Source organism: Nuphar pumila, chromosome 12 (assembly GCF_984573655.1).
Source record: "Nuphar pumila chromosome 12, dmNupPumi1.hap1.1, whole genome shotgun sequence".
Classification (NCBI taxonomy): domain Eukaryota; kingdom Viridiplantae; phylum Streptophyta; class Magnoliopsida; order Nymphaeales; family Nymphaeaceae; genus Nuphar; species Nuphar pumila.
Window position 1 is genome coordinate 30313627 of NC_143260.1, and position 9495 is coordinate 30323121.

Sequence of the window (9495 nt, forward strand, 5' to 3'; positions counted from 1 at the left end):
AAAACACATAATATCTTACAAATCGATATACGACAATTCAACATAACATATTACAGATCGATATTAACAAACAAAACAATATCTCACAAATCATTACTATAAAACACATAATAGCTTACAAATCGATATACGACAATTCAACATAATATTACAAATCGATATCAACAAACAAAATAATATTTCACAAATAGACACTAGAAAATACATAATATCTTACAAATCGATATACGGCAATTCAACATAATATATTATAAACAAAACAATATCTCACGAATCGATATACATGTTACTACAACTGCAATTTGTGTTACATTGCATATACTAAGTGAATGGACGATACCGGATAGGGTAGAGGCTCTTGCTCGCATCTGTAACCAAGCATTCTTGTCAGCAGGTCCCAGCGTCTTACAAATGTCTTCAAGTTTTCAATCGTTGAAACAATATAATCTACCTGCAATAACAAAACAATGCCTTAATGACACTCACAATGCCATACATTCTTCAACAATAACATGATGACATGGAAAGGTACTCACGATGCTTTAATAGCACTTGTTGGAATGTTTCCCCGTCATTGCTTTTTTTTATACTGCCTTACGAAAACGAAGAAGAAGATAAGACTGTAAAAAGAGATGATCGACAAATCTCTCTTTGACGCCCACCAATGATTGAACCAATTGTTCGATTTATAGTTATCTTCACGAGGTAGGAATGAACCAGAAAACGTTTTCTATCTAACATAAGGCAGGAATGAAAATGCAGCCATGTGTTGTAGCACAAGTTAAAAACAAAGGCAGAACGTGCAAATCTATAGAGGAGTGAGAGGATATTTTAGTTGAACACATATGTGCTTTACTGAAGAACATTTTCGTCAAAAAAACATATCTATTCTTTTTATATGCTATTTTTATTATAATGTCGGGGTGGGCAACATTGAATGAATTATCGTGGGTCTCAAGATATTCTTCCGTAGACACATGAACAAGCTAATTTGTGTTTCGAGGAGAGAACGCACAACACCCTCTCTCGAGCGAGCGAGCGAGAGAGAGAGAGAGAGGGAGAAAAGGCAAAAAAAAGGACGCCCCATGCTGAAGGATTGAGAGGCAACAAACAGGGATTTTCGGGAAAGAAAAATAAATTTTTTATTAGCATTATTATTTTTTTTCTAATTTCATCTGATGCAGGCCGTCTGAGATCCTTCAGGTACCTCTCTCTCTCTCTCTCATTCTCTGTAGTTTTTTTTTCCCTTTTTTTGAGAATTAATTTGGTGATTTTAATTCTCTTTTCTCGTCGATTTCGTTGTCTTTCGATTGCTCTCCAAAACGACCTGATTCTCATGGCGCTTCTTTACCCCGATTTTGATTTGCATTCTTTCTCTGTTTTTAACGAATCTTGGATTGTGGATCGGTGATTATTTATTTTTTCTCTCATTATCTTTTTTTTGGGTGCTGAATTTTGCTGGTCGGCGAATTAGAGTTTTCTTTTTTGTGATGGAAGTGAAGTAATTGCCTTTTGCTTTCGTCGTCGATGATTCTTTTCGCGTTTTGCTCCCCCCCCCCCCCAAAAAAAAAAAAAATCCTAGAAATTAGGGATCGTTTAGCTGGGGATTTCGTTTTTGTGTTTCGAATTTTTTCTTATTTTGTGCGATTTTTGTAGTCGCTTTGAGCAGGTTAAGGTGGTTAGCGATTTGGGTTTTCTTTGTGTTTTGGGTTTCTGTGGGAGATTTTTGGTGTCTTTGATGAGGGTTTCTTTCCTTTTTAACCTCTTATGTGGTATTGATGGATAAGTCTTTCTGTGTAGCGTTGGGGCAGAGAATGTGATGAATTTTTGGTTGGATATGGGTTTTTGAGCTAGTTACCCTCATCGTCTTGTTGGTACGCCTCTCTCTCTCTCTCTCTCTCTCTCTCGATAGCTATTTTATTTTTGTTGGGTCGGAAGTATGATGCTTGTGTTGAGTCTCATGTTGAAAATGAGGATTAGATGGGTTTTATAGCCTGTTTACTATGAAGTTCTTGTTGGTCTCAATGGATGCATGAACTTCTCCAGATAAAATGGGATTGACTGGGACATTGCATCATAAATCATAATGCCTATTTCCCGCTGATCCCATTTTCTGTGAGAAGTAGATGCACCCTTACAAACCCCAATTTTTTTTTTGTCATTGGAAATTCGCTGTGAGTTGTGTATTTTGCACCTTCATCTCACTTGCATAACCATCCTTTCCATTTCCATTCGCTGTGGGTTGTGCAACTTGTTTCTATCTTGAATTTTGGAGGGTATTGTTGCAATCTGTGTAAATACCGTACTTGTCATGTAACTTCCATAACCAATTATTCATGCCTATATAGTTTATAATATATAATCTCAAAATCGAAGATTTTCACCAATTATATAAACAATTGAACCTGTTATGGGACTTTAATGATGGTTTTACATGGTCATTTTGGTAGCATGGGATGTTGTATAAATGTATGATAGTTCTGTGTTCTATTCCGAATCTATTTCATTTCATTTCTCTATTTTGGGGGCCACTTTGTAGCTTGTACTACTTACAATATGTTTTTCTTCTTATTTGGTTTCAGAAGGTAGTATTTATCACCAACCAGTTTACCTTGAAGTGCTAAATCAATTCAGATCATCTTCTACGTGTGATTGAGAGTAGCGAGTTGTATATCAGAAATTGACAACATATAGGCTGGAAACTCTTTGATTATTGTCTCCTAGAAGCAGCAGATAGGTCTTGGGTAATCAATACCATATTCCTTTTCTATGTGTCATCCTTTAATACCGTGTTGGCACTTCCATGGACGTTCCCTCTTCCGAAACAGATTGTGAAGACCAGAGTGACAGGTATCCTTTGTTAATGGAGAGGCCAGTAGATTCATCAGAACATGAGCATGTTATGAATATAACACAGGGCAGTGCAACTCCATCAAGTTATCATGATGATCTGAACAGCTTAGACTCATCACAGGATAGGACGCCGACTCATAATACACATGCCCAAACCCATCCATCTACTTCCTCTGCTTTGTCTTCTTCAAGAAACGGTTCATTCATGAGAAGAGGTGATGATTATGGTCGTCGACACAGGAGTCCCCTCAACTCAGGATTGTGGATTTCAGTTGAGCTTGTAATTGCGGTTAGCCAAATAATTGCATCAATAATTGTTTTAGCACTTTCAAGACATGAGAAACCAAAGGCTCCACTTTTTGTCTGGGTTGTGGGTTATGCTTCTGGTTGTCTTGCTACCCTCCCACTTCTTTATTGGCGGTACATCACGCGTAACCGTATTCCAGAGCAAGAATCAGCTCGGACTCATGCAGGTTCTGATCGAGACAACCCTTCTCTAGAATCAGCTTCTTACAATGTCATATCGACTCCTCGAGCTCCTGAAGAGGAAGAAGGTCATGGAACCACATCAAACTCATGGATTGATCAAAACACAACCTTGCGAAGCAGAAGGTAAAATAAGTAATATGTGCTTATGCGTATGTAGCTGCGTGTCTTGTAACAATTTAGGAATAACTATCTTCCTTTTGTTCTTTTTTCCCTTCAAATTTTTCTGCATAGATTGTAGGATCCTAACTTCAGTTAGCTTCTCATTGTTGGGTTATTTGTGCTGGAAAATTACAAACTTGGCAGTCCCTTGGTCTATTGATTAGACCTTAATCATGTGGAGAAACTAATCCTAACCTGATGATAAATATACATGACATAATTATATGCAATCATTTCTTTTCTAAATGCCTGGATACTTGCCAACTATGTCACATGGATGCTCCATTTCCCTTAATCATATTGAAAACTTCATCAAAGTGTCTGTATCCCTGTGTCAGCAGCCGTATGAATGTGACATGGCTCACCAATGAATATTTTAAATTTTTTGGTATAGATTTTATTGGCAACTGAAATCTCAGATCATATTTTTTGGCCTTTGCCGATTTTCAACTGCCGAGCTCTGTGTTTTGCATACTTGAGGGCAAAGAGATGATTAGAGTTTTATAGGTTTGATGCCAATATTGTATGAAAGAAAACAAAGTTTTTCAAAATATCATATGGAAAAGTTTACTGTACAGAGAAGAGGGCACTATGCTTTGGATTTGTTTAGCCTGAGCGGTTTATAGACCTGTTTGGGACAAGTGATATTCCATAAAGTATGATTTTTGTGTGCTTCATTGTGAACTGTCCTGTAACTTTAAAAGCCTTTCTTAAGGTTGTAATATTGACATATGTTTTTTTTCCCTCATAAATGCCAGGGAAAATCAAAATTTTAGGAATTTCATGAGAAATTAACCTATGAGTTGCCTTTTTTTAACATTTATTACTACAGACGGGTCACCCCACTGATAAATTGTTGTTGGAGGAAGGTCTCATTTCTTTATGGTTGAGACTGGAGGAAGATATGAATTGTGTGGATATAATATTGATAGATTGGAATCATCAGACAGAAGACAAGTGACCTTGATGTCAAGGGATGTGAATTCCTTATCTATAGAAGCAGACTCGTGCATGACGAAAGCCATGAAAAGTTGAGAATAGGACTGGTGGAATGTTAAATTGTTAATTAAAGTTACTGCTTACTCTCATACCTATTTTTGCCTTTGTGGTACTTGGACCATTTTGATCAGATTGGCAATTTTATTTTGTTTGGATCTTTATGGAAATGCTAGTATAGTATAACTGCCTTTCAACTGGCACAGCTCTAGTACGTGAGTAGATTGATAAATGTAATTGGTAAGTTTTAGTATGATAAAAATACAATGGCTAAAGATGATTGACACAAATAAATATCTTTTTGTACCACTTGGATTTGAAGAAGAAAACAATAGAGAAGATTATTCCAAGCATCTTTTTCATTTTCCACATGTCCATAGGGAAGAAAGCTGATAAATGAAAGATTTGTCTTCTATTTACAGTAAAAAATAATAAAAGTAACTTAGTCACTATTTGGGTAGGGGTCGTGAGCAACAAATTTTCTATTCAATGGAAAGGAAAAAACAAATTTAAAATTCCTTCAAACATCTATTTTAGCATCATCTCATTTTGAAAAAAAAAATTTAAAGGCAGTAATTCTTTTGTCATGAGTGCCCTCACTTCTGCTTTGTATATTATATGATAGGATGGTTGTTAATTGATTTATTTTCTGTAAGTGTTTAATCTAGAGTTTACTCATTAAAGTTAGAAGGAATATCAATTGCTCTGGTTTAGTGAATTGTCTGATGAAAATGCAATACTTTTTTGTCATGATTACCACTGCTGATGCATTGTATATTGTACGATAGGTTGTTTTGTTACAGATTACTCTTCTGTAAGCATGTCATCTCAGGTTTTGTCATTGGAGTTAGGAGGAATATCACCAATCATGAATATTTGAATTTGGTTATAGAGCTAGTTTAATTAATCTTCTTCTCCTGGGTTAACAATTAATGTCTTAGACGTATAGCATGATTGTACTTTTTCACAGATTCATTCTCCACCTGCCTATATAGGGCAGATATACCCATGGATTTCCTTTTTTTTGTTTTTTCTAGTGGAAAGAGAACCACAGATTTGAAATATTGCACTTGGATTCTGCTTTTGATAACAATTGTACTTGAGATTTTTTATGGACTTCTTTCTAATGACCACATTTGCCATTATTTCTGTTTGTTCAAGTACTTACAGGAAATGTGATGCATTGACAGGGTTGGTATTCTAGTTGACCACTTTAAAATGGCATTGGATTGCTTTTTTGCTGTTTGGTTTGTTGTTGGCAACGTGTGGATCTTTGGTGGGCATTCCTCTTCTTCTGAAGCTCCAAACTTGTACAGGTATGGATATTTGTGGCTGGGTTCATCTTTCTTATTCATTTCCTCTCTCTCTCTTTCCTGACATGTTGGGTGCATGGTTTTGTGTTTCATGTTCTCAGGTTATGTATAGTATTTTTGACCTTCAGCTGCATTGGATATGCCATGCCATTTATTCTCTGTGCAACCATCTGTTGCTGCTTGCCTTGTATCATCTCTATTCTTGGTTTCCGGGAGGATCAATCTCATAACAGAGGAGCTACACCAGAAGCTATTAGGGCTCTTCCAAATTACAAATTCAAGGCGAGGGGACAACAAGAAAGAAATGAAGATGAGGCTGAAATTGACCCTGACGGTTTAGCTGATGGTGGTATAATAGCAGTTGGTACGGAAAGGGAGAGACTGGTTTCAGCAGAGGATGCTGTAAGCTGTTATTTTTTCCGCAATCTTCACTGGATTTTAGCATTCTTTGATTAGTGCACTTGTTAGCTTGGTCAGACTAGAAATTTGAATGAAACGAGTCATACTTACAATTCTCCTGACAATACTATGGGAAAGCCTGTGTCATGCCTTTCCAGAGTCCAAGTTACGAGTTACCATGGCTTGCTTTATGCCTTCAATGATTTCTGATGGACTCACCAAGTCCATTTTCATTTGTTGCCATCTGCTAGGACCTGAGACCAAATCCACAGTGACTTTACAACTGCAGCCCAGTCCCCAGTTTCTTTTATGATTGGTAAACTCACGAGTTGGAGTTGACTGGATTAGTCTGTGAATCACTGGCCTCTAGTAAGTCAGCAGGCAGATCATTATTTTTGCCACACAAACCTAGATGTGATAGCTGGATGTCAAGGTCATCCTATCATATCTGAGCGGTCCTGGGTTTGAATCCCATAGGGCTATCCTTAACTTGCCTGTGAAAACAAAACAAAAAACTGGGCGGGAATGTAATAGATAGGCAAATCAGCTTCATTGAATCGGTGATGTCATTTTGGTAGACTGACTATTCAAGTCATGTTGAAATTGATCCATGAATAAATCAGATGGATCACTTGATGGAATAGATGGTTTATTTAGCTCACCCATTGTTATTTTGCCAAGTCATGGTCAGTTTCAAACTTCTTTCCCATCATTCAAGTCTGTAATGAAAGGGGCCCTAATTAATTCACCGGTGACCACAAAGGTTTGTCTTGTGCAGGTCTGCTGTATTTGTTTGGCAAAGTACGTTGACAATGACGAGTTGCGAGAGCTACCATGTACACATTTCTTCCATGCAGAATGTGTTGACAAGTGGCTGAAGATCAACGCTCTATGTCCGCTCTGCAAGCATGAAGTTGGTAACAATTCCAGATCTGCATCTGAACCAAACTTTGGGGCACATCATGGGGAGCGCAGAGTAGGAGCTGAGGATACTGGGACTGGATTTGCAATGGTCTAGGACGTTCTATTTTGGTCCTTATGAAACTGTCCAAAAAACCACATTGTCATGGACTGTCAGTAAGAAAGATGGATCATCTGAATTTTGCAGGGAGAATTGGTGGATGCCACATCCCAGGATTTGGTCAAGTCTGCTTCTGCTGTAAGGTTGAAAGATCAAGAGTGGCAGTTGTGGTGGTGGGTGGGGGGGGGGGGTGGGGGGGGGGGGGGGGGGAGAGACACGTGATATTGAATCCATCCTTGTAAACACGGTATATGTTGTGTGACTGGGGCTCCTGATCTTCCCTATTCTGCTTCTGCTTGTGGAGCTCATCATAGTTTATCATTGTGGTCATCACGTTGTGGTGAACACTTCCATGAGCATGTCCTAGAGCCATAAACAGATGGGTTGTTTTACCGTTTTTCCTTTTTCTTGTATAATATTATCATGTTTGTCAAGTATGTGTTGAGTTGTGCTCTCTCTCTCTCTCTCATGAGAATGTGGTGTCAAAGTCTTACATGGTTCGTTCATTTTAGATGACGTAGAACTCTAACCTAACATATAAATATATAAATAGGCGAATTTGACTTTAAACCCTTTATAATTTATATTAACTTAAGCAGCAACATCTGATTGAAATGAATAAAATATCTCAAAAAATTCGTAGTATAGGTCGCTATTTTGAGGTTGAAAAGTTGCGTTCATTTTTTAAACGTTATGTAACCTATTGTTACATTGAAAATTGTGTGTCTTTTATATGTTAGTTAAAAGGTTTAAACTTATATATATGGCGGAATATATTTTCTGTAATCATAAATAGAGAGAGGATATCGGAGAATCAATTTGGTTTTATGCTTGGAAGATCAATTATGGATGCTATATATCTTCTTAGACAACTTATTGAGAGAAATAGAGAGAGGAACAAAGATTTGCATATGGTTTTTATTGATTTGGAGAAGGCATACGATAGAGTACCTAGGGACATTCTCTGGTGGACAATGATGAAGAAAGGTGTGTCTCTCAAGTACATTAGTATAATTAAGGATATGTATGAAGGAGTAGTAACCAATGTCCGCACTTGTGGAGGGGTGACAACCAATTTTCCTATAACAGTTGGGTTACATCAAGGATCTGCTTTAAGCCCTTTCCTATTTGCTATAGTGATGGATGAGCTTACGAGATCAATTCAAGAAAATGTGCCGTGGTGTATGTTGTTTGTTGATGATATTGTTTTGATTGATGAGTCTAGAGCTGGGGTTAATGCTAAGTTAGAATTATGGAGACAAGCAAGAGGTTTTAAGTTGAGTAAGAGTAAGACAAAATACATAGAATGTCGATTTAGTAAGCAACGAAGTTATGATGGGAGTATAGTGAAGCTTGGTGAGCAAGAAATACCGGTGGATGATTGTTTCAAATATTTGGGATCAATTCAAAAGTATGGAGAAATTGATGGAGATGTAAATCATATGATAAAGGTTGGGTGGATGAAATGAAAAAGTGCAACTGGAGTGTTGTGCGATCGTAGAATGTCATTGCGGTTGAAGGGAAAGTTTTATAAGACGACTATTAGGCCCGCTTTACTATATGGTACAGAATGTTGGGCTGCCAAGAGACATCATATTCAAAAAATGAGTGTAGTTGAGATGCGTATGCTGAGATGGATGTGTGGAAATACAATAAAAGATAAGATTCAGAACGAGAAGATATGTAAGAAAGTAGGTGTTGCACCCATTGAAAATAAGATGAGAGAGAATCGTTTACGGTGGTTTGGACATATTCGACGAAGGCCTAATGATGCTCCAGTTAGAAGGATGGAGAAATGGGAAAATATATTAGTTAAAAGAGGTCGGGGTAGGTCTAGGAAGACATGGATGGAGGTGATAGAAAAGGATATGAATGCTTTGAACCTCACCGAGGACATGACATTGGATAGAAATGATTGGAGGAGAAGGATTCATGTGGAAGACCCAAAATGATTTTTTTTTTGGTTCATATCGCCGACCCCAATTGTTTTGGGATGAAGGCGTAGTTGTTGTTGTATTAATACGTAAAAAAGACTTAGCATTTTTTTTGTTTTTTCTTCTGCATTTTTAGCCCCACAAATGTGATTATATGGTACATTTAGCATGGGTTAGTATTTGGATTTTAAGCGGGTATGAATTTTCAAAGATGCTAAAACAAGTCATAAATCCACCAAAACTTGTTAACTCAAAAATATATATATTTATTTAAAATTAAAATCCAGGGTTATCTCTATTAAATTGATCATATTAAACACATCTACAATTT

At 37.1% G+C, this 9495-nt stretch overlaps 1 protein-coding gene across 2 annotated transcripts; it reads left to right on the forward strand.

Moving 5' to 3' along the window:
* Nucleotides 1-1040: 1040 nt before the first annotated feature.
* LOC149820496 (E3 ubiquitin-protein ligase At4g11680-like) lies at nucleotides 1041-7663 on the forward strand. Of its 2 annotated transcripts, XM_089983559.1 has the most exons (6): nucleotides 1041-1203; nucleotides 1801-1874; nucleotides 2583-3465; nucleotides 5688-5813; nucleotides 5912-6212; nucleotides 6988-7663. In XM_089983559.1, the coding sequence occupies exons 3-6, from the start codon at nucleotides 2804-2806 to the stop codon at nucleotides 7225-7227; spliced, it is 1329 nt and encodes a 442-aa protein (XP_089839685.1). In that variant the 5' UTR covers nucleotides 1041-1203; nucleotides 1801-1874; nucleotides 2583-2803; the 3' UTR covers nucleotides 7228-7663. The 2 variants fall into 2 exon arrangements, with proteins under 2 accessions (XP_089839685.1, XP_089839686.1); XM_089983560.1 differs by lacking the exon at nucleotides 1041-1203 and having other exon boundaries at nucleotides 2586-3465.
* Nucleotides 7664-9495: the final 1832 nt, after the last annotated feature.